The sequence below is a fragment of the Urocitellus parryii genome, chromosome 4, assembly GCF_045843805.1.
Source record: "Urocitellus parryii isolate mUroPar1 chromosome 4, mUroPar1.hap1, whole genome shotgun sequence".
In the NCBI taxonomy this organism is placed as follows: domain Eukaryota; kingdom Metazoa; phylum Chordata; class Mammalia; order Rodentia; family Sciuridae; genus Urocitellus; species Urocitellus parryii.
This window is the reverse complement of record NC_135534.1, coordinates 157,944,032-157,970,064: the sequence shown is the minus strand read 5'-3', so window position 1 is coordinate 157,970,064 and position 26,033 is coordinate 157,944,032. Positions and strand designations below refer to the sequence as shown.

The 26,033-nt window shown below is 33.8% G+C and overlaps 1 protein-coding gene and 1 non-coding gene across 3 annotated transcripts in view; one reads left to right on the top strand and one right to left on the bottom strand.

Moving 5' to 3' along the window:
• Ccdc171 (coiled-coil domain containing 171) overlaps positions 1 to 26,033 on the bottom strand; it is a 357,480-nt gene that overhangs the window by 288,569 nt on the left and 42,878 nt on the right. For both annotated transcript variants that reach the window (XM_026398594.2, XM_077797862.1), the window contains exon 6: positions 14,133 to 14,279. In XM_026398594.2, the coding sequence (XP_026254379.2) occupies positions 14,133 to 14,279 (147 nt within the window). The remainder of the gene's footprint in view (positions 1 to 14,132; positions 14,280 to 26,033) is intronic.
• Positions 6,862 to 6,935, top strand: Trnav-cac (transfer RNA valine (anticodon CAC)). Its single transcript has one exon. It is a non-coding gene; the product is annotated as a tRNA-Val (tRNA).

The window sequence follows — 26,033 nt, the reverse complement described above, 5'->3', positions numbered from 1 at the left end:
CATAGAGAGAAAGTATATTAGTGGCTGCCAGAGACTAGAGGGAGAAGGAGAGAAGGGAATGGGCACTGACTGCTAACAAATACTAGTCTTCTTAAAGGGTAATGAAAACATTCTGGGATTAGTGGTGACAGTTACAAAACCCTCTGAATATTTTAAAAACCACTGCACTGCACCCTTTGTAAGGATGAATTTTATGATACAGATATATAAATATATATCAATAAAAAACAAAAGAATCCCTATGTGAAGGGACCAAGATAATGTCAAAGAAGTAACAACCAACTAACTTAAACTTCTGATTCCTATCATTGAAAAAAACCTTCCTTTTGAATGCTGACTTTCCATCCTTAGAACAAGGGACCCCCAGAGGTTGCAGTTATATAAAGCATGGCATATACTATAGCAGGGACATTCTCATGTTTAGCCCAGACTAGAATAAACATTAACCTCTGTGACCCAAAACTAATTAAAAAATATTAGGTAAACCCTACAGAATAAAGCTTTGCTCTTAAAGAATTAATGTTGGCTTTATCAGTATTTAGTATGCTCATTTTAGATTCTGTAAATCGGGAGTCATGCCAGTCACAAGGAAATGGTCCATAAGCATTGAGAATAAAATATTTTAAAAGCTAAGAACGAGCAGACAGAGGAAAGAAACCAATCTAATAAGGTTAAAATAATTTTTTAAATTCTAAAAAGCATATATGTAAGTTTCTTTACAAAAATGACAGTCATATATTTCATTAAAAACAGAAATAGCCCATAATTTTGTGATAAAAGAATCAACAATTCAAGTTGTCTTTTTATTTATTATGTATATAATGTTTTAATTAATTATATGGTTTCCATTTAAAAAGTCAAGAGGAGGTTCTATTTTTTCTGACTAAACTAAAACTAAACAGGCTGAAATAATAAGCTGAGATCACATCTTTATTTTCATACCTTCCTTTTTTTGAATCAAATGTCCAAATGAAAACAAATTCATAAACCATTTATTATTACTAAAACTATCAGTAAATAAAGTAAAGAGAGTTAAAAAAAAGTCAAATGTTTAAACAAACTCCTTCCAAGAGTGGGCCTTGTTGACAGGCATAATTAAAGCACTCCTAATAATACATTTTTTTCTATCTTCTGATATGTTGAATTAATTCTCATATCCAGCAGAGGGTGCTAGAGAAATAACAACATGCTGTTCACAAGCACACACACACAAAAAAACTTCCAGTAACACCAAAGAGAACTACTATAACATTCATTTAATCCTAATATAATCAATGTAACAGCATAAAATATAACAGACTTCTAATTAAAATTCAAAATCCAAAACAAATTCATGTATTTAACTACATACAGGTCCTAGTGAACTATATACAGCACTATATTCTATGTACAGTACTACACTCTATTACACTGTTCCCTAAACTAGGAACAGATTTCTTTATATAATACAAAATAATTATGTATTTTGTCAATTATTATCTGGTTGCTATGTTCTTTCTGGAATATATTGCTCTAAGATTTTTATTTTAGTGAATATTATAGGTTATTCTACTTTTTCTTTGTCTGATTTATAGCTCTTTAAATCACATTAAGCCCAATTAGGCAATCTACTACACTTAAGAAAGTGAGTTTTCAGTTTGAGTAGAGGATGCCTCCTATTCATTCCTTTGGTACATGTTACTTTATCATAAACCAGGCATGAGCTGCCAACTCCAATTCGGCAGCACATCTAACCAAACATACCCAGATGTTCTCTACACACATTTGCTCCTACAACTTCCATGGACCTGTTCCAAAATTTCACAAAAGTTATGAAAGCATACATGTGCAATGAACATGCTGAAAAACAGCAAAAAACAGCTCCCACAGTATTGTTTCTTCTTCAAATACTATATATTTAGCTTAAGATGATATATGTGAACTTAAAGGAATTGGTCAAGCAGAAAAACTTTTATATATGAAATTTAGCCTGATTAAATAGACACCAAGAAAAATAGGAGAGGGAAGTATCACACAAGTACATACTAGCTGGTGATTTCTCAGTTATGTGCTATATATAGCACTGTTCCTTAAACAGTTGCACAAAGTTTGCCCCAGAAATGTCCAGCAATTTATATAAGTAGAAAGTTATTTTTATTTAACTATTTTTCCAGAATTTTTTCTTTTTTTGGTACTAGGGATTGAACCCAGGGATACTTTACCTCACTCCTTTTAAATATTTATTTCTCATTTTGAGATAGCGTCTTGCTAAGTTGCTGGACATCTCACTAAGTTTCTAGGCTGACCTCCAACTTGTTATCCTCCTGCCTCAGCTGCTGGGATTATGGAAGTGCACACTCCAAAGTTTCACAAGGAACCAAAATGGCAATAATTTAAGTTCAAAAAGATAATTCTAAAGGACTGAATCATTATAGACTGATTAATTCAATAATGACTATTTTAGTGCTAAGTATATTTTATTTTGTTATATTTTAATGGCTGTAAATTATTTATTATACAAGTGCTAACATTTAACTACAATACTTATTTTTCTTCTGCAATGGTGAAAAAATTCAAGATCTTAAATTAGAAGGTCTCAAATTATTTTTTAATTTATTTTAGTTGTAGCTGGACACGATGTCTTTATTTTATTTATTATTGTGTGTTGCTAAGGATCGAACCCAGGGCCTTGCATGTGCTAGACGAACACTCTCCTGCCGAGCCACAACCCCAGCCCTCAAATTATTTTTTATTATCAAAAAAGATACCTCAAAGGTCAAAGTTTCCAAGTATTTGAAAACAGAAATACCATACTATTATACAACTCAACCAGAGTCATGTATTGAAGGATCACAGCAAGAACAATCTATGATTCATTATTCTAACCTAATGTCATAAAAATAAGCAATACTATTCAATTTTTCTGACCTTTAATGTGGAATTTTTTTAAGTAAACACATGTTGTCATGGATGTAAATCCTATAGTTATATTAACATTCTACAGTTTTCAAACAAGCTTATATGTTTTCTTATTTGACTTTTATAACATGGTATGTTTTACAAAAAGGGTCTATATACTAAAGTACTTAACATTTTGAATCTTAATAAGGCATTCCAGTTTGAAGCATGTTTGATTTGATAGTAGCTCTCTTACTTTCCATGTAGCTAGCACAGTGTATGAGAAAAACAACCCTACTCCAGGGCAAAATTAATGCTGCTTTGTGACTGAGAACATGGGAATTTCTGTGCAACAGTAAGTAGATAACCTCCAATCCACAGAATTCCACTTCACAAAAGTCCAAACATGTTATGTTTATATTCAATTCCTTTAAGCAAATGCTTCCACAGAAAAACATTCAAAATTATTAAAAACAAATGGATACGTTCATACCTTTCCATGATAATCTTATTGATATTTATTTTACTATGTGAGTCACCAAAAGGAGAATGGCATATTCAAAGGGTAGCTATTACATGCCAGATACGATATTGGGTCATTACCTTAAAGGCCAAAATGGGTGCTAACGCTTCTACCAGCATTTTCATTTTAAGTAAACAAAAGACCTGGATTGTGGATGAAACTCTTCTGTCTCTAAGGGAAATTCCTTATATTTCTCTGTTGTGAATTATAATTCATTTGTAAATCTTTTATTAATAGCCAAAGCAGTCTTGTTTTCCAGAATCTTTTATTTCTCATAAACAACTCCCTTAAAGCAATCCTTACTCTAAAATTCACAGTACTTTCAAAAAATAGTTGAACATACAAATACTCAAAACTCTTTTTGCCAGACATCTTGACCATGGTTAACTGTGCAGGTTTGAGAGTAGGAAACAAAATTAAAGTCACTGAGGATGGCAATGATCAAAGCCTGGACAGTTTCAGAAAGGGTAAATGCAAGCAAGGGGAGGCAGCAAGAATCAACTAGAGGAAATGCCAACTTTCTTATTCAGCAAGAAATGAATAAGAAAGCACTTCGCACAGCTTACAAGACAGTTTAATAGAAAAAAATTATAATGCTTTTAGGTGTGATAAAAGAAACTACAGATAGTAAAAATAGGAAATATCAGGAACAGATTTTATGGGATCACAGATTCTGATTCACACAATAATAAACAAATTTATCTTTTTTGTATTGTCTCAACCTTTTCTGGTAATAAAAACATCAGTATTTAACAAACTTTTAAATGAACTTCCAATTTCAATAACTATTAAGAACATACAATATTGTATCTAAATGTATAATATTTATAAGTGTGACAATCTAATCCACATGATTTCATCATTTTCCTACTTTATAGTTAGTAATCAATACAAACGGGCATTCAAAAATAATTCCTACAAACACATAACGGCTTTAAAAAGATGAATTATACAAGGTTGCTTTCATGGACAATTATGAAAAGTGAAATACATTTTTCTTTTCTTTTTCACTTGAGTACACATTTAGATATAAAAACTGCCTCATACTCTTCTTTTACTATAGTGTAGCACATGACTGACAGAAGCAATTCAAAATTTATTTGCAAAGACGGTTCTCTCTCCATCGTAATCTTCAGGAGACTCTTCAGTTCTCTTGGAATTAGGTTTGCATCTTCTCTTTTCTCTTTTCTTATTGAGTTAAGCTTATTTCCCATGATAATAAACTCCCCAAGTTGTAAAGACGTTCATAAAAGCCATAGATATTTCTTTTTCCAGTTCATTTTTCCCTTGATTCTGTGGTATCCAGCACCACATTTATAAAATTGGACTGGGAGTTTGTTTTTTTTAATCTAAGAAACTATTGATCCACGTTAAAATGATTAAGCCACACAGTGGCATTTGGCTTATCGGATTTTAAAGATATATTTATTTATTATATATATTATTATATATTTTATATATATAGATAAATAAATTTCTTCCACTCATGCACATAAAGAAATATAAAGAAATCATCTTTCAAGAATGCAATTGTTAAAAAGCCTCACTAAAATTTACAACATTTATTTGGCTAAATGTCTATTATATTTGTTTATTACTGACACTAAAAATATGTCCTATTAAATTAAAATTTTAACAATTTTCCTCTTTATTATCCCACATTAGTGTAATTCTTTTTAAATACCACTGACAATTATTTATCTAGAATTACTGGTAGTTGATATCTCCAAAATTGAATACCAAACTAGCAAAAAATGTTCTCTAGAAATTTAAGTTCCTGTTCATTATGTCTCCATGTGGGAAAACAGCTGATAAAAAATATATTCAGGTCTGGGTTTGTGGCTCAGTGTTAGAACACTTGCCTTGCATGTGTGAGGCCCTGGGTTCAATCCTCAGCACCACATAAAAATAAATAAATAAAATAAATGTACTGTGTCCAACTACAACTAAAAAATAAATATTTTTTTAAAAAAGAATATAGATAAGTCAGACAATTATAACTGCTCACTTATAAACTGAATAAAAACAGAGACTGTCTGGACTACCTTCAAAGCTTCTAAAAGCAGAGACCTGGTATTTTGAAAAAGCATCAAATAGCTAAGAAAAATCATACAATAAAAATAAAACTAGTCTAAAATAATTTTGTATTTATAACATCAACAATAAAAAGGATAAAACAGCAATTCAGTATTAAGAAAAAATCAATACTGAGTTATCCACAAACATATCTTTTTGGGGGGAGGCGGGATATCGGGGATTGAACACATTGAACACATTCCACTGAGCCACATTCCCAGCCCTATTTTGTATTTTATTTAGAGACAGGATCTCACTTAATTGCTTAGCAACTCGCTTTTGCTGAGACTGACTTTGAATTCATGATCCTCCTGCCTTAGCCTCCTGAGTCACTGAGATTACAGGTGTGCACCACCGAGCCCAGCCACAAATATATCTTAAAGTTTAGGCACTAAACATTTTTTCAAATAAGTCAAAATTAGCTTACCAAAAATTCTATCAACAAAAAAGAAATCACTATTATCCAGTACTTCTTCACACCAATAAGGAAATTAAAATGTTTTTAGTAATGATTAGAGGATTTGATGGCATGCTAAAGTGAATGCTAAATGTTTTTAATTCCAATATTCAAAGCATTAAAATTATACTAATCCTTGTAAAGCCATGTACAAACTACATAGTATTAAAAAATGATGTAAGATATGGTAATTCCTGAATTTACTGACCTAAAAAGATGTTCAATACAAGTGAAAAATAAGTTAGAAATATTACTTAGAATATAATCACTTTTTTAAAATGCATTCTCTAACCTTATTAGAAATTAGATAGTGTGTGGTAATAATAAATTTTTATCTTTGCCAACTCTATACTAGACATTACTACATAGAATTCCTAATATCCTACACCCAATTTCTCCCATTACGAACATCTTATTAGTATGGCATAAATAATCCATTATAGGGGCTGGAGATGTGGCTCAGCGGTAGTGCGCTCGCCTGGCATGCGTGCGGCCCGGGTTCGATCCTCAGCACCACATACCAACAAAGATGTTGTGTCTGCCGAGAACTAAAAAATAAATATTAAAAATTCTATCTCTCTCTCTCTCTCCTCTCTCACTCTCTCTTTAAAAAAAAAAAATAAAATAATCCATTATAAACTGAAAGAGGGATCTGAATAAATGTTTCTCTGAATAAATATCTCTCCAAAGAGGATATGCAAATGGCAATAAGCACATGAAATGATATTTAACATCATTAGTCATGAGTGAAACAAAAATCAAAACAATACCATTTCACACCCACTATGTTGGTTATAACAAATAATACTGACATTAACAAGTGCTGGTAAAGATGTGGAGAAACTGAAGACTTCATAGATTGCTTATGGGAATGTAAAATGGTACAAAACAGTCCGACAGTTCCTCAAAAAGCTAAACAGAATGAGGCTGGGGATATAGCTCAGTTGGTAGAGTGCTTGCCTCACAAGCACAAGGCCCTGGGTTCAATCCCCAGCACCACAAAACAAAAACAAAAAGCTAAATAGAATTACCATATGACTCAGCAATTTTATTCCTAGGTATGGGATAACCTATTCACAAAAAACCTGTACACAGAAACTTGAACTAGTAGACCACTCTTTGCAGAAACTAAAAAATTACAGAAAAAAAGACAGATTATAAAATTTCAAAATTTCCCAATAAAATATTTATTACATTATATTCCATATCACCCTACTAGTAAGGTTTCCATAAACCCAAATACTCATATATTCATAGCAATATTGTTAGTACTAGCTGAAAAGTAGAAACAACATAAATGTACATCAACTGTTTGATGCCTGCACTAAATATGGTATATCATACAATGGAATGTTATTCAGTGATAAGTAGAAATGCATACTGATACCTGCCACGACATGAATGAACTTTGAAAAAATTATGCTAAGTGAAAAAAGTCACAAACAACCACATATTATAACTCCAAGTATATGAATGTCTATAATAGGCAAATCTATAGAGATGGAAAGTAGATTAGTAGTTTTTGTTTAGGGATCAGAGGGATGGAAGAACAGGGAAATGATGGCTAATAAGTATAAAATTTCTTATCAGAGTGATGAAAATGTTCTAAAATTGATCTTAATTATGGTTGCATAATGTTATGAATATACTAAAACTAGTGAACGTACACTTTAAATGGGTCAACTTATAGCATGCAAATTAAATCTTAACAATTTTGTAATCATCAATTTGAGAAGTTAGATCTCTCAACATCTACCTCTACCCCAAAATAGCTGAACAACTACCTAACCCCAACAACTCTCATACAAAACAAAGGTTTATTATCTAGAGAACAAATCTGAACCAGATTTGGACATAGAAATGCACAGGGAAGTGAGAGGGTGAGGAGTGCACCAGCCTGAAAACAGAAAAGTCTGCATCTGAAACAGTATGATACCCAGGTTCCTATTCCTTCTTATATTTGATAATCACAAGCCAGATACTAGCAGATTACTCATTGTGGAAACTAAATAGAGAAAAGACCTACAGATTGTAGTATTTCAAAATTTCCCAGTGAAATATTTGTTACACCTCTTCTCTCTTAGATGTCTTACACACATGTCAAATTTAACATATCTAAAATCTGATCTTTCCCAAACCTACTCCACCTGTATTCTTTGCCAGTTCAGTAAATGAAAATGCTGTTCACCCATTTGCTCAAGTCAAAATCTTTGGCATTACCCTTTATTCCCTTTCTCATCTTCTTTTACAACCCAAGTATAATTAATCAGAAAATCCTATTGTTTCTATCTTCCAAAATATATCCCAATCTGGCCACCTCCTCTACCATTATCTTAATCTAAAATACCATAATTAGGCTGGGAGGAGGAGGGATAGCTCAGCAATAGTGTGGTTGTGAAGCATGTGCAAGGCCCAGGTTTTGATCCGGAGAATCACAAAAATAAAAAGTAAATAAATAACCATAATCTCTTATCAAGAGTAGTTTAAGAATCTCCTAAATGGTCTCTTACAACATATTTTCCCAAAAAAATCAAGAATGATACTTTCAAAACATAAACTGAAGAAGGCATATAATACCTCTGCTCGATATTTTTCAATGGATTTCTATATCATTCAAAAAAAAAGGCAAAGTTCTTACAATGGACTACAAAAGACCTTCAAGACTCCATACGATCCAGCTGTTATCTATGAGTCTCTTGCCCATTCCATTCTATCCACATGACCCATTTGCTATTAGTCCATAAGCAAACTTACATCTCATGGCCTTTTCACTTTCTATTTCTTCTGCCTACAATGCTCCTCCTCCATCAATCCAAGATCTAAGACTAACTTACCAAGTTTGTCTTCCATGACAATCAGTATAAGAAGGTAACCATCCTGTTCCATCATCTGTTATTTTCCCATCTGCTTTATTACTGTCCACAGCACTTATCAACAACACGCTAAAATTAGTTTCATTTAACATGAAGTTCCCCTGACTGAAATGCCAACTTCAAGAGGAAAGAAGCTTTGTTTTGTTCTGTCCTGTGGTTCAAACACCCAGAAACATGCCTGACACTCCTGCAAATATTTACTAAATAAAAAAAGAAATACTGCAGGCAAAATGTAGGAACAGGGTACTAACAAAATGTAACAAAGAGGAGCCATCAGAAATGAAAAAGAAAATATTAAATTAGAAGATTGAAAAGTAAATTCAAGTAAGTCTCCCCAGAAGCAGTAGCAACAACAACAAAAAGATAAACACAACAAAGGTGAGAAACGTAAAGCAAATCCTATTAGTCTAACACTTGAATAAAAAAAGCCCCAAAAATAGAGAACAGAAAAAAACTATTTGTACTGAAATAACACTAGGGAATTCCTCAAAATGAAAAATATGAGTCTCCTGACTAAAATGGACACTAAACATCTTTGCACATTGAATAAAAAACATTCATACTAAGAAAATTGTTTGTCTGTGATATTGAAATTTCATAATCAGTGGAAACTGTGTAACACAAATAACCTGGTGTCTTCCAAAATCCATTGTAAGGAAAAAAGAAGCCTATAGATGCAGACTGTAGATTAAAAGAGTGTTAAGAGCCAGTCAGTTTACAGGTGGTGCAACACCTGTAATCCCAGCTATGCAGGAGGCTGAGGCACGAGGTTCAAAAGTTCAAGGCAAGTTTGAGCAACTTAGCAAGACCTCTGCTTCAAGATAAAATAAATAAATGAAAACGCTAGGTGGCAGAGTACCAGCACTAAAAAGAGAAAGAGAGAGATTGATTTAAGAAACTTATCAATTATGATATGTGAACATCACTGGAATTCAGATATAAACATACTGTAAAAATACACATAAGTGGGGTTGTGGTTCAGCGGCAGAGTGTTCACCTAGCACATGCAAGGCCCTGGGTTCAAACCTCAGCACTACATATATAAATAAAATAAATAAATAAAAGGTGTTGTGTCCAACTACAACTAAAAAATAAATGTTTAAAAAAATACACATAAGTTTTGCCATTTATGAGACAAATTAAAATTTGAATAATGTTTAGACACTTAAGTAATTACTGTTAAATAATTTAGATATGATATTGATAATGTAGTTTTAAATAAAAGGCCCCTTATTTTTACAAATATTTATGGTTAAAATGATGTATATCTGTGGGGTTCGGGGTGTGGCTCAGTGGCAGAGTGCTTGCCTTGCACACGTGAGGCACTGGGTTTGATCCTCAGCACCACATAAAAATAAATAAACAAAATAAAGAAATTGTGTCCATGTATAATTAAAAAAAATATTTTTAAATGATGTGATATCTGTGGATTTTTTCAATATAACATTGGAAGAGGGAAAGTGAGTATAAATGACACAAGACCACCGGCATAATGCAGGCATGGCGGGTGCATGCCTGTAATCCCAGCAATTCCAGAGGCTGAGGCAGGAGGATTGCAAATTCATAAGTTCAAAGCCAGCCTCAGCAATTTGACAAGGCCCTAAGCAACTTAGCAAGACTCAGTCTCAAAATTAAAAATTAAAAGGGCTGGAGGTATAGCTCAGTGGTAAAGCACCCCTGAGATCAATCTCTAGTATCAAAAAAATGCCCATAAATTGATAATTATTGAAGCTCATTAAGAATATCATCAGGTTCATTATACTATTCTGTCTATTATACAGATGTTTAGGATTCCCATAACAAAAAGCTGGGATAGGGGAGAGGATAAGGAAAACTTTCACAGAGGAAAAGAGAAAAAGGTCATAAACAAAGTAACCCAAACCAGAATAACATTGGGCCTCTCGACAGCATAAGAAGAACCAGATGGGGCTGGGGTTGTAACTCAGTGGGAGAGCACTTGCCTAGCATGTATGAGGTACAGGGTTCAATTCTCCGTACCACTTATAAATAAATAAATAAATAAAATAAAGGTCTATCAACAACTAAAAAATATTTTAAAAAAGAAAGAATTGTGGACAAGGCCTTCAAATTCCAAAATTAATGGCCTCCAATCTAAAACTTATTTTTAGCTAAGTTATAACCACCCTAATATTTTACTGATAAAAACATGCTCCAACATAAAATTCTGCATAAAATTTAGCTCCCATATGCCTTTCTTTAGAGACTACTAGACTGTGTGCTCTACTGAAATAAAAGCAACATAGAAGGTAGAAAAACAGATCCAACAGAAGAGGATACTGAAGAAATCCCAGGATGACAGCTATGCCATAGAGCAATAAAAAAGAGATGGATGATACAACAGAGAACAAGCCCCAGAAGGATATGAGAATTTTCTGAGGATAAACTCCAAAATGTTACCTAGTAGGCATCCTTCAAGCTTTCATAAATTTCCATTTTCACCAGCAAAGTATGGGAATTTTTAACACTACACTCAACAACCATTATGGGGTGGTACCATCATTTTTTTAATGTTAATATCATTGGTAGTATAGCCTTTCTTACATTAGGTTGAGGTTAACCATTTTTCATGTTTCTTAATGGTCTGAATCTCTTCTTTCATATTTGTTTTTGCTGTTGTTTGTTTGGTGGTGCTAGAGATTGAACCTAGGGCTTTATGCATGCTAAGTAAGCACTCTACAACAAAGCTACATCTCCAGCCCCTGTTTGTTGTTCTTGATTAGAGTTTTTCCCACAAGGATTTTTCCCTCTTTCTTATTGAATAGTAAGAATTTAGATATAAATGGAGACAGAGGTAATTACCCTTTGTGGTATATATTCTTCCATTTTTTATTTCTCTTTATTTTGTTAAAAGTAGGGGATTTGCTTATATGTGACTATTTTTCAAAGTCATATCTATAAATAGATTCTTATCTGATTTTGTTCCTTCACATTTATAATGAATAAAAGTGCTATTGTACTTAACAGAAAAATAATAATCTAAATTTTCTTTTTCTTGCCACCATGGTGGCATATACCTGTAATGCCAACAACTCAGGAGACTGATGCAAAGAGAACCACAAGTTCAAGACCAGCTTCAGCAACTTAGCAAGACCTTCAGTGAGTAGGACCCTGTCTCAAAATAAAAAATAAAAAAAGTCTAGGGATGCGACTCAGTGGTTAAGCACAGGTGTGTTCAATTTCCAATACCAAATAAATAAATAAATACTCTTCCTCTTAGTTTATCTTCCTTTTTAACATTTTACTCATTTCAATCAACTGAAATACATTTTAGAATATAATATAAAGTAGGGATTTTATGATATTTTGTCTCAATAGTTAATCAATTATTTCAACATGATTTACTGAATAATCTTTCCTAATCTCAATGATTTTCTTTAAAAAACCTTAATATGCTAAATTGTTAAGATAATATCTACAAGTCTATTCCTGGATTCTTAATTCTGTTCCATTGAAACTCTAATCTTTTTTATTTATTATTTATTTATTTATTTATTTATTTTAGTTGTAGATGGACACATTACCTTTATTTATTTGTCTTTATGTGGTGCTGAGGATCAAACCTAGTACCTCACACATGTAAGACTAGCACTCTACCACTGAGCCACAACTCTAGCCCCTAAAACTCTAAACTTAAGTGTTATTGCATTTTGGTCTTTCAACAAGTTTTTCCCTTTCTTTGGATACCAGCAAACTGGTATAGATTCTTTTAGATTCCTTATTGATTCTTTTCTTAGGGAATCTAATTCTCCTATATCAAAAGAATGCAATAAATTTGTGTATTCTTTTTCCTATTTAAAAAAGAAGGCGGCTGAGCTCAGTGTTAGAGTGGCTGCCTAGCGTGCATGAGGCCCTGGGAGGGGAGTGAGGTACAGGAGAAGAAACCATAAAGGTGAGAGGCCAAGCACAGTGGCACATGCCTGTAATCCCAGCAGCTCAGGAGGCTGAGGCAGGAGGATCATAGGTTCAAAGCCAGCCTCTGTAACTTAGTGAGGCCTTAAGCAATTTAGTGAGATCCTGTCTCAAAATAAAAAATAAAATAAAATAAAAAAGGGTAGAGATGTACGTCAGTAGTTAAGCACCCCTGGATTTAACCCCTGGTTCAAAAAAACAAAAGAGGAGGAGTTCTTTTTGTGTGTGTTTTAATTTTGGTAGGACAGGAGGAATTTATTTGGGGTGAATTATCTCTTTCAATCAAATGTCCACTTTAGGACTTGAATCCTCAATAAAGTAACAAAAAAAATGAAAATTACTGGTACCAATTCATCCCAACTTTATTTATAATTTCTGCTCTTATGACCTCTTTGGGATCCACATGATTTTTTAGTTTGATTCCTTAGCCTTCCTTCTGATTATATATGTTATTTTCTGCCAAGCTTCCTTATTAAAATTTTTATAGGTGTCAGTAATTTTAAAGTTGATTTTCTTTATGATTCAGAGGTATAAACATATCATTTGAAAGTGATAAGAATCATACCTCCTTTCTAAAAGTTTTATATTTGTTTATTTGTGTGTTTGTATATGGTGCACTAGGGATCAAACACAGGGCCTTATGCATGTTAGGCAAGCACCCCAGCACTGAGCTACAACCCCAGCTTACCAGAAGTAAAAATTCTTATTGCTATTCTTGCTTTTATATATTTTTTGGCTAAAATTCCCAGAACAATGTTATATGATACTAATAAGTTTAACAAATGTACCTCTTGCACTCATCATTAAATATTCTTTACAAATAATGTACTTAAGAAGGATTACAAATTATGTTTAGGACAGAATCTTCTTTATCTACTCAAATACATAATTTCCCAGAAACCAAAGGAAGTTAAAAAAAAAAGGACAAACTATTAATTAGATTTCTCTGAAGATTAAAGCTATTTTCAGCATAATTCACTCATAAAGATCACATTTTCATTTTAAATATAATGTTCCTTTCTCATCTAAATATCTACCTTAAAAGTATTCCACAAAACCAGCTACTACAAATGACTCAAACTACAAAATTAGAATTTACTATTACTTTTGTCATTTAAGACCTATGTATGCCAAATCTTATCCTATGTTGCTTCCTCAACCTTATAATGTAAACAATTATTCTTAAACTTCCCAAATATTCCATGAGAACTCTAAAAAATGACCATGTTTTCAAAATTAGGTACAAAATATAAAATATTCAGATACAAAAGTTTTCAAAAAAGCCAAATATACACTATAAATGCTCCCCCAAATTAGTTTTTATACAATAACATTTTATCTAACAAATCACTACATGAATAACACTTATACATTATAAACGAATGATATAATATACCTCGAATTCTTTTCTAAGACATTCTTCTCGCTGAGTACTAAATTCAAGTTCACTTGTTTGTCGTTGTAAAAGGTCAGAGCATTCCATATGTTCTGTTTCTAACTGTTCTACTTTCTTGTGCATACTTTGTACAGCACTATCTTGCTCCTGGAAAATAATTCATTTTTGCGTCAGTAAATGACTAAAAGTTACTCTATGGAAGACAATAAGAAACTAAATCTATGCTTCAATCATAATAATAGGTTAATTTATATAGACAAGAGAGGCCTTGATATTTCCATCAACGTTTCAGAATATTCATGTATTTAAAAAGCACATCTAGAGTTTTACAAGTTTAAAAACCTGATTGACATATTACAAATGAAAATGTGTATAGTATAATAAAATGTTATGCTAGCTCAACTGACCTCTAAGTTATTTACATAATGCTCTCAGTCAACTGTCATATATAATGTTTACCCCTTTTTAAAATTTTAAAGCAGTTAGTAATACAAATGTATGTGAGAAAGGGATGATTAGTTTGAATGAGTAATAATAACCCTTGAGAGATTTTCATGTAAACCTATGATACTTAAATTATATATTTGGAGCTCTTAAAATTGTATCCACTAGATGGCTGTGTTTCATTGAGAAAACTTCAGTTTTCAAAGTCTGTACTATTGAAAGAAAATAATAAAGATAGTATGCTTTACTCTCTCCATCTCTTTTTCCAACTAAATTCAGAAATCAGAGTTGAATTTTATTGATATTCAAATATAAAGTTAACATATGTATCAAAGGTATTTCTACATGTTAACTTTATATTTGAATATCAATAAAATTAATGGATGGATCTAATTAATCTAGATCCATTAATTAGATGGATCTAATTAATCTAGATCCATCATTCTCACTTCAGGCCTTTAACAGAGTCTTCTTTCCCACATTTTCCTCACTAGCAAACTCTTACTCATAGACATACACACATACATATTTATACATGTCTTCAAGAGTTCTTAGCCACCCAAAAGATATTTTCAGAATCTGGGCATGTAAATCCTTTTGGAGATTATAGTTTGGAAAGTAACACTTCCACACACACAAAAAAAAACACCTCTTTTAAGACCATTAAGCACTAAATATCATAATATTATTCTACATGACAGAGATCTCTCCTTAAGCAGTCAAAAACACCAGTATTAATTCAATGCACCATTAAGTTATATGCCTTAATTTACAAATATGTAATCTCTGACTGTGATTCATCAACTTAAATACTAAATGTACTTCAATATGAATATACCGTAATTTCTAAAGTTAATCACAAAGTAAGCCAGTCTGAAATAAAAACAAAATAGAGACTATAACCAAAAAATGTTTGTATCCTAGTTGACGGAAAATTATTTCATGCATTTATTAAATGAAGTAAGGAGAACAATTCAGTGGTAGAGCGCGTGCTTAGCATGCATAAGGCCCTGGGTTAGATACCCATCACCACAAAAAAATATATGGTGGGGATGAGATCCCCAGTATCACACACACACACACACACACACACACACACACACTCACACACACACACACAAATGTGATATATCTAGTCACATATCCTATAGTAAAAACCACAATGGAAAGACCCCTTAACCCCTTAGTCCCTCAGTATTAAACATGACTATTTGTGATATTTTTTAAAATTCCCTAACATGAGAGATGAAGTCTAAATCAAAAACATACTTTCCCTAAATAATCAGGGGGATGAAGATGTATGTGTGTATGAGAGAGAAGTCTCATGAGACTTACTTACAAAATGCAAGTGACAGTTTGGCAAAAAAGACCTGAGTACAGGGAAGTTGGAAGGGGAAAAGAAAAAACAATGTGACTTGTGAATCCCACTTTACTGATAAATAGTGTAAAAAGACAAAATATAATCATACATGTTGATGCCTATATCATTCATATAATCATTCCATTATTCTAAACAAAGAATATGCCCATTATCCCCTGTGAGTTTGAATGTACTCCATTATTTTAAAAAGCTAGAAAATCAAAGGCCAATTGGTTAAAGGTTATTATGTTTATTTTGGTGAGATTTTTACCTTTATGATGCCTGAGCCATATAAAACTTACCAAATAGCCTAAAGTATTTAAAGATGTAGATTAAACTGACTTAACAATCACAATTTCCATAGAGAGGTCAAAAAGTCCATTAATATTATATAATAGCTACTATTTCATTCTTGGTTTTAGTTTTGTTTATGTGTGTGTATGTGTGGGTGGTGCTGGAGATTGAACCCAGGGCTTTGTGGATATGAGACAAGCACTCTTACCAACTGAGCTATATCTCTGAAGCCCTTAGTTACTTACTATTCATTCTTGATACAAACACACAAACATGTACCCTTTTTAGAGAAAAATATACCTTCTCCAAATAGTAGAGGTTTTTTTTAGGAATTCTCTATCAAAACACATAAGCTGAAGTTGGGGCTGTGGCTCAGTGGTAGAGTGCTTGCCTAGCATGTGTGAGGCACTGGGTTTGAACCTCAGTACCACATAAATAAATAAAATAAAGATATTGTGTCCATCTACAACTAAAAAAATGCATTTAAAAAAATACATAAACTAAGTTAACAGATTACACTGAGATAAGTTACACTGATTTTCTAAAGTTAAACTGCCTAAGATTTATCGTATATTTTTATATTTTTACCCTTTTTTGGGGGGAATGGGTAACCAGGGATTGAACGAACCAAGGGGTGCTTAACCAATAAGCCACATCCCCAACTCTTTTTACTTTTCTTATTTTGAGACAGGGTCTCAATAAGTTGCTTAGGGCTTCGGTAAATTGCTGAGGCTGACTTTGAACTTGTGATCATCCTACATTACCATCCAGAGCCACTGGGATTATGGGCATGTGCAACCACACCTGGGTTATTTTGACCTTTTTAAAATATTGCTGCATTTGGCTGGCTAATACTGTGTGTGTATGTGTGTGTGTGTGTGTGTGTGTGTTTGTGTGTCACTGGGAATTGAACCCAGGACCTTGTACATGCAACGCAAGCATTCTACCAAATGAGTTATATCCCTAGCCCTACTATGTATAATATTTTTGAATGTATATTCATGAGTGAGATTAGCTATACTACCTTTTCTCGTATCCTTATCAGCTTGATATCACATAATGTTATCAAGATTCTTCCAGGGCTAGGGTTATAGCTCAGTGGTAGAGTATTTGCCTTGCATGTGTGAGGCACTGGGTTTGATTCTCAGCACCGCACATAAATAAATGAATTAAATAAAGGTCCATGGACAACAAAAAAATAAATAAATGGTTTTTAAAATATTTATTTTTTACTTGTAGTTGGACACAATACATTTATTTTATTTATTTATTTTTATGTGGTGCTGAGGATTGAACCCAGGGCCTCACACATGCTAGGCAAGTGCTCTACCACTGAGCCACAACCCCAGCCTAAATAAATAATTTTTTAAAATATTTTTTCCATTCTCCGGAGTTTATTTGCTCCTTGAATATTTCTTTTTAATCGCTAATAAAAGTTTTGGTATTGATTCAATCTATTTAATAGTTACAAGATTATTTTTTACTTTCTACTTTTTCTTAAATTAGTTGGGGGAATGGGAATAATTATATATGGATATATCTGCTTCAAATATCCAGTTACATATCCTATAGTAATGACCACAATGGAAAGGTCCCTTAGTCCCTCACTCTCAAACATAACTAACCACGATATTTGAAAAAAATTCCCCCAACATGAGAGTTGATATCTAAATCAAGTGGGGTGAAGGTAAGAGACAACCTGGGATAACAAACATGTAAGGAGGAAAAACACTTCAAAATATCCTCAGAGAACCCAAGTAATTCTGGAATTGCAGAGAAAAGACAGCTAAAAAAAATCTTTCCTCCATAAAAGCAGCAACAATAGTGGCAAAAGCTGTCAAAATCAAATCTTCTCATAATTCTGGATAAAAACAAAGACTCATCTATGCAAGAAAATCAACAATTATAATACACCAATAAAAAAGTATAAAGACAGAAAAAAAAAAGAAATCAACCAAATATCAGTAAGAATAGGGATATTTCTGGCATTTTAACTTGCATTAGTTCCAACCTCCCCCTCATCCAGTTCTTGAGAGCCCTGAAAATCAATAGCCTCAAAATAGTAGTAGCTATGGAATCCAACAGCTTAGCTACCCTGGGAAAGGAAGAGGAGTCTGGAGTTCCCCCAAAAGCTCCATTCACAAAGAACTAGTTTGTTTTCACCTGTCTGGCAGCTCCCTGAGAAGTTCCATTCTCAGGATTTAACTTTATTTGACCTCACTCTGTGTGAACAATTTGTGGCAATTGTTTGTGATCACATCTGTTTGGGATGGAGATACAAGCTGGGATTAACAAAAGGTGACCAAAACCTTAAAAGAAAAATTGAGTAATAAGATGTCCATAGAGGCTTTGAAAAGCTCTGACATATTCCTAGAATCCAGAGAGCAATGCCAAATACAGGGCTGTATGTATGAATGCCCAGAAATGATCTGAGAAAGACCCAAGCTCTCATCTCCCTCTAGCTGAATTGGGGCTGTATGCAAGCAGGAAGTGAAGGCTAAAGCAGAGCTTTAATCTGCACACAGAAACATCGACTACATACTCCAACACAAAAAGCACTCCAGCAAAGGCTAGGAGATTTAGCTGTGCAAACCACTTACAGAAATCTCTGCCCAATCATTGACTGACATTTGCAAACTAAGCAGATGCTTTACTGAATACATATGATAAATACAGATTTTAAAAGGTTTAGATCCAAGCCAGGCACGGTGGCACATGCCTGTAATCCCAACAGCTCAGGAAGCTGAGACAGGAGGATCACAACTTCAAAGCTAGCCTCAGCAAAAGCGAGGTGCTAAGCAACTAAGTGAAACCCCACCTCTAAATAAAGTACAAAATAGGGTCGGGGATGTGGCTCAGTGGTCAAGTGTCCCTGAGTTCAATCCCCAGTAACAAAAGAAAAGGTTTAGAGCCAGAAAAGTCAAAATTAATCAACAATGTGAAAAGAGTGCAATAGCATTAGTCATTAGGAAAATCAAAATCACAATGGGATATACCATTTCATACCCACTAAGATGGCTATCATCAAAAAGACTTCTAATAACAAGTGATAGCAATAATGTAGAAAAATTAGAAACCTCAGACATAATACCACAGACTGAATAAGTTATAGCATTATAAAACAATCTGTCAGTTCCCCAAAAGTTATACATGAAGTTACCATATGACCCACAAATTACACCCCTGGGTATATACCATGAAAATTGAAAAACCTATGTCAACTCAAATATTTGTACAAAAATAAAGTTCATAGTAGAACTATTTAGAGTGCTAAAAAAGTAAAAATAACACAAATATCTACCATCCGATAAATAATGTCATATATCTATACAACAAAATATTATCTTAACATAAATATATGAGATGCCAGTACATGTAACAAAACGGATGAATCCTGAAGACATGATACTAAGCTAAAAAAAAAATCCAGCGGCTCCGCGCAGACGGAAGGCAGCGCAGAACACAGGCTTTGCTTGCGGGTCACTAGACCCAGCTCTGGACACAGCACAAGGTTACCCCAGCACCCTCCACCTCACCAAACACCCTATGCGGGTAACAGACGGAATCCATCTTGGAAAACCTTACTTACCATCTATCAGTGGGCAGGCTACCAGCACGGTTCTGCGGCTGATCAGGTACCTGGTTTCCAACTCCCCCACCCGCAGCGGTGATAACTCAAAATTTTTCCCACAAGCTTTTGGGGGGCGTAGCTATCAACGCAGAACAGCAACTGTACAGGCACCTGATTTCCAACTCAGAGACTAAAAGTAGGGAGGCTCCAAGTGGAAGCTCAAGTCCTCTCACATTGGCTACCTCCACCACCCTAAAATACAGACTCAAGCCAGGAAAAGACAACTCCACCTAGTGGAAGAAAAGAAAACAGAGTTCTGAGACTTTTCTTTCTTTCTTTTCTTTATCTTCTCATCCAATCTCCTCTACCCTTTCCCCTCTGGTCCTCACAACCTCAACATATGTGAATCCAAGAACTTTGCATGAGATTAGACTTTAAGAACTGAATCACCAGAATAATATAATATAGAGGAATTGCATAGGCCCCACCTCACCCCCCCTTTATTTTTTTCTTATTTTCTTTCTCCCTCTCTTTCTTTCCTTGTTATTTTTTTCTCTTTTCTTTTTTTTTCTTCTTCCTCCCTCTATCCCACTTTCAACTTCCTATCTTTTACTATTTACATGTAGGGTAATTTTCTAAATACAGATAAGGAGATTGAAGTTATACATTCTTCTGTAAATTACCCCTGTCTATTCATTAGAGTTCTCTTCTAAAGTTACTAAGTTAGAGTAATCCCATACCCTCACTCCTTTCCCCCTTAACATGGTGTCCTACAACTAACCCTCAGTTCTCTATACACCATCAGAAATGGTATGCCTTTTATGAAACTAATGACTATATTCTAAATACTAATTGAAGCCAACATCTGTAGATATAGAGTCTAACTATAAATGTAGTAATAATGAAAACTTGCTCATAGATGATGTATTATTGATATTGGGAACTGTTAACATTGTTTTTCTCCACAAAAGAGAGATTTTGGAACTATATAAAAGCAATATAAATATACAGGGGAAAAAATATTAACACAACAGTCACACACAGCTGGAAAGAAATGTGAGTAATATGAAAAGACAAGGAAAGAAAGGACCACAAACAATGCAGGACAAGTCAACATTAGAAGAGGTAACATCTGCAGCAGAAGGAATGTCAGATAGATTTCAAGATATACATGGTTCAGATGATATGGAGTCTTAAGTAAGACATTAGACAGCAAATACAGACAATGAAATTTCACTTTGACAATGAATTACATAAACAAATTACATAAACAAGAAGCAAAAGATAAACTCTACAGGGAAATAGAGGTTCAACAAAAAAACCAAACAGAAATCCTGGAAATGAAGGAAATTATAAACCAAATTAAAAACTCAAAATGAGAGTATCATCGGTAGAGAAGACCAATTAGAAGTCAGAACATCAGACAAGGAAGACAAAATATATCATCTTGAAAAGAGCCTAAACAACTCAGAAAAGCTGATAAAAAAAACCATGAGCAGAAAATCTAAGAAATGTGGGATACCATAAAAAGACCAAATTTAAGAGTTATAGAGATAGAGGAAGGTATAGAGGTCCAAACCAAAGGAATGAGCAATCTGTTCAATGAAATAATTTTCGAAAACTTTCCAGACATGAAGTATGAAACAGAAATCCAAATCCCACAAGCCTGAAGGTACAAAACCACAAGAGACCCACGACAAGACACATAATAATGAAAATGTCCAACATACAGAACAAGGAGATAATTTTAAAAGCTAAAAGAGAAAGGAGGCAGATTACATTTAGGGATAAACCAGTTAGGTTAACGGCTGATTTTTCATCACAGACGCTGAAAGCTAGAAGATCCTGGAACAACCCGTATTTCAAACGCTGAAAGATAATGGGTTCAAACCAAGAATCTTGTATCCAGCAAACTAAACTTCAGGTTTGACAATGAAATAAAAACCTTCTACAATAAACAAAAGTGAAAAGAATTTGCAGCTAGAAAATCAGTTCTGCAAGGCATCTTAGGCAAAACAGTACACGAAGAGGAAATGAAAAACAACATCAAAAACCAACAGTGGGAAGTAGTACAGTAAGGAGAAAAACTAATCAAAGAGGAAAAACAAATCAAGTTAAGTAACAAAAATAAACAAACATGGCTGGAAGTACAAACCATATCTCAATAGTAACCCTAAATGTTAATGGCTTAAACTTACCAATCAAAACACATAAAAAGATCCAATAATATGCTGCCTACAGGAAACTCATCTGATAGGAAAAGACATACACAGTCTGAGGGTGAAAGGTTGGGAAAAATCATACCACTCACATGGACCTCGGAAGCAAGCAGGGGTGTCCATACTCATATCAAATAAAATAGACTTCAAGCCAAAGTTAATCAAAAGGGATAAAGAAGGACATTACATACTGCTAAAGGGAAACATTCAATAACAAGACATAACAATCATTAATATATATGCCCCAAACAATGGTGTAGCTATGTTCATCAAGCAAACTCTTTTCAAATTCAAGAGACAAATAGATCACAACACAATAATCATGGGTGACTTTAACACACCTCTCTCACCTCTGGACAGATCTTCCAAACAAAAGTTGAATAAAGAAACTATAGACCTCAATAACACAATTAATAATTTAGACTTAATTGACATATATAAAATATATCAACCAAAATAAAATGGATACACTTTTTTCTCAGCAGCTCATGGATCCTTCTCAAAAATAGACCATATATTATACCATATTCTTAGCAAATATAAAGGAGGAGAGATATTACCATGCATTTTATCCAATCATAATAGAATGAAATTGGAAATCAACGATAAAATAAGGAAGAAAAATTCCTATATCACTTGGAGAATGAACAATATGCTACTGAATGAACAATGGGTTACAGAATATACCAAGGAGGAAATGTAAAAATTCTTAGTGATAAATGAAAACACAGACACAACATATCAAAATCTATGGGACACTATGAAGCAGTACTAAGAGAAAAATCCATTGCATGCAATTCATTCCTCAAAAAAAAGAAAGAGCCAACAAATAAATGACCTCACAATACATCTCAAAGCCCTAGAAAAAGAACAGCAAATCAGCAGCAAATGCAGTAGAAGGCAAGAAATAACCAAAATCAGAGCTGACATCAATGAAATCAAAATAAAAGAAACAATTTAAAAAGTTGACAAAACTAAAAGTTGGTTCTTTGAAAAAAATAAATAAGATTGACAGACCCTTAGCCATGCTAAGAAAGAAGAGAGAGAACCCAAATTACTAGCATACAGGATGAAAAAGGCAATATTACAACAGACACTACAGAAATACAGAAAACAATTAGAAATTATTTTGAAATCTTATATTCCAATAAAATAGAAGACAGCAAAGGCATCGATAAATTCCTTAAGTCATATGATCTGCCCAGATTGAGTCAGGAAGATATAGACAACTTAAAGAGACCAATATCATGTGAAGAAATACAAGAAGCAATCAAAAGATTACCAACCAAGAAAAGCCCAGGACCGGATGGATATATTGCAGAGTTCTACAAGACCTTTAAAGAAGAACTAATACCAATACTCTTCAATCTATTTCAGGAAACAGAAAAAGAGGGAAAACTTCCAAATTCATTCTACAATGCCAGTATCACCCTGATTCCAAAACCAGACAAAGACACTTCAGAGAAAGAAAATTTCAGACCAATACCTCTAATGAATATAGATGCAAAAATCCTCAATAAAATTCTGGCAAATCAGACACAAAACCATATCAAAAAGATCGTACATCATGATCAAGTGGGTTTCATCCCCGGGATGCAAGGCTGGTTCAACATACAGAAATCAATAAATGTAATTCACCACATCAATAGATTTAAAGATAAGAACCATAAGATCATCTCAATAGACACAGAAAAGGCATTTGACAAAATACATCATCCCTTTATGTTTAAAACACTAGAAAAACTTGGGATAACAGGAACTTACCTCAACATTATAAAAGCTATCTATGCTAAGCCTCAGGCCAGCATCATTCTAAATGGAGAAAAATTGAAGGCATTCCCTCTAAAATCTGAAAGAAGATAGGGATGCCCTCTCTCACCACTTCTATTCAACATAGTTCTTGAAACACTAGCCAGAGCAATTAGACAGAAGAAAGAAGTTAAAGGCATAAATATAGGAAAAGAAGAACTTAAACTAGCACTATTTGCTGATGATATGATCCTATACCTAGAAGATAAAAAAAGTTCTACCAAGAAACTTCTAGATATAGTAAATGAATTCACCAAAGTGGCAGGATATAAAATCAACACCCATAAATCAAAGACATTCCTGTATATCAGTAACGAATCCTCTGAAATGGAAATAAGGAAAACTACCCCATTCACAACATCCTCAAAAAAAAATACTTGGGAATCAACTTAACAAAAGAGGTGAAAGATCTATACAATGAAAACTATAGAACCCTAAAGAGAGAAATAAAAGAAGACCTTAGAAGATGGAAAGATATACCTTGCTCATGGATAGGCAAAATTAATATTATTAAAATGGCCATATTACCAAAAGCACTCTACAGATTCAACGTGATTCCGATCAAAATCCCAACAGCATTCCTCACAGAAATAGAAAAAGCAATTATGAAATTCATCTGGAAAAATAAGAGACCCAGAATAGCTAAAGCAATTCTATGCAGGAAGAGTGAAACAGGTGGTATCACTATACCAGATCTTAAAACTATACTACAGAGCAATAGCAACAAAAACAGCATGGTACTGGCACCAAAACAGGCTGGTAGACCAATGGTACAGAATAGAGGACACAGAGACCAACCCACAAAATTACAACTACCTTATATTAAACAAAGGTGTTAAAAACATGCAATGGAGAAAGGATAGCATCTTCAATAAATGGTGCTGGGAAAACTGGAAATCCATATGCAACAAAATGAAATTGAATCTCTTTCTCTCACCATGCACAAAAGTTAACTCAAAATGGATCAAGGATCTAGGAATCAAACCAGTGACTCTGTGTCTAACGGAAGAAAAAGTAGGCCCTAATCTCCATCACGTGGGGTTAGGCCCCAAGTTCCTTAATAAGATACCTATAGCACAAGAATTAAAAAGAAGAATCAACAAATGGGACAAATTCAAACTAAAAAGTTTTTTCTCAGCAAGAGAAATAATAAGTGAATAGGGAGCCTACACCCTGGGAACAAATTTTTACTCCTCACACATCAGATAGAGCTCTAATCTCTAGGATATATAAAGAACTCAAAAAGTTAAACAACAAAAAAACAAATAACCCAATCAATATATGGGCCAAGGACCTGAACAGACACTTCTCAGAAGAGGATATACAATCAATCAACAAATATACAAAAAAATGCTCACCATCGCTAGCAATCAGAGAAATGCAAATTAAAACTACTCTAAGATACCATCTCACTCCAGTAAGAATGGCAGCCATTATGAAGTCAAACAACACGTGCCGGCGAGGATGCAGGGAAAAAGGTACACTCATACATTGCTGGTGGGACTGCAAATTGGTGCAGCCAATTTGGAAAGCAGTGTGGAGATTCCTTGGAAAATTGGGAATGGAACCACCATTTGACCCAGCTATTCCTCTTCTCGGACTATACTCAAAAGACCTAAAAACAGCATCCTACAGAGACACAGTCACATCGATGTTTATAGCAGCACAATTCACAATAGATAGACTGTGGAGCCAACCTAGATGCCCTTCAATGGATGAATGGATAAAAAAAATGTGGCATTTATACACAATGGAATATTATTTAGCACTAAAAAATAACAAGATCATGGCATTTGCAGGGAAATGGATGGCATTACAGCAGATTATGCTAAGTGAAGTTAGCCAATCCCAAAAAAACAAATGCCAAATGTCTTCTCTGATATAAGGGAGGTGACTCAAAATGGGGCAGGGAGGAAGAGCATGAGAAGAAAATTGCCTTTAGATAGGGAAGAGAGGTGGGAAGGCAAGGGAGGGAGAAAGAATTGCATGGAAGAGGGAAGGAGACCCCCTTCGTTATACAGAATATAGGTATGAAGATGTGAGGGGAAAAAAAATGAAGTGGGTCAAATTAGATTGGGTAGAGAGAAGTGATGGGAGGGGAGGGGAAGGGGAGAATGGAAGAACAGCAGAATAAAATAGACATTATTATTGCCGTGGGTATATATGTGACTGCATGACCAATGTAATTCTGCAACCTGTACACT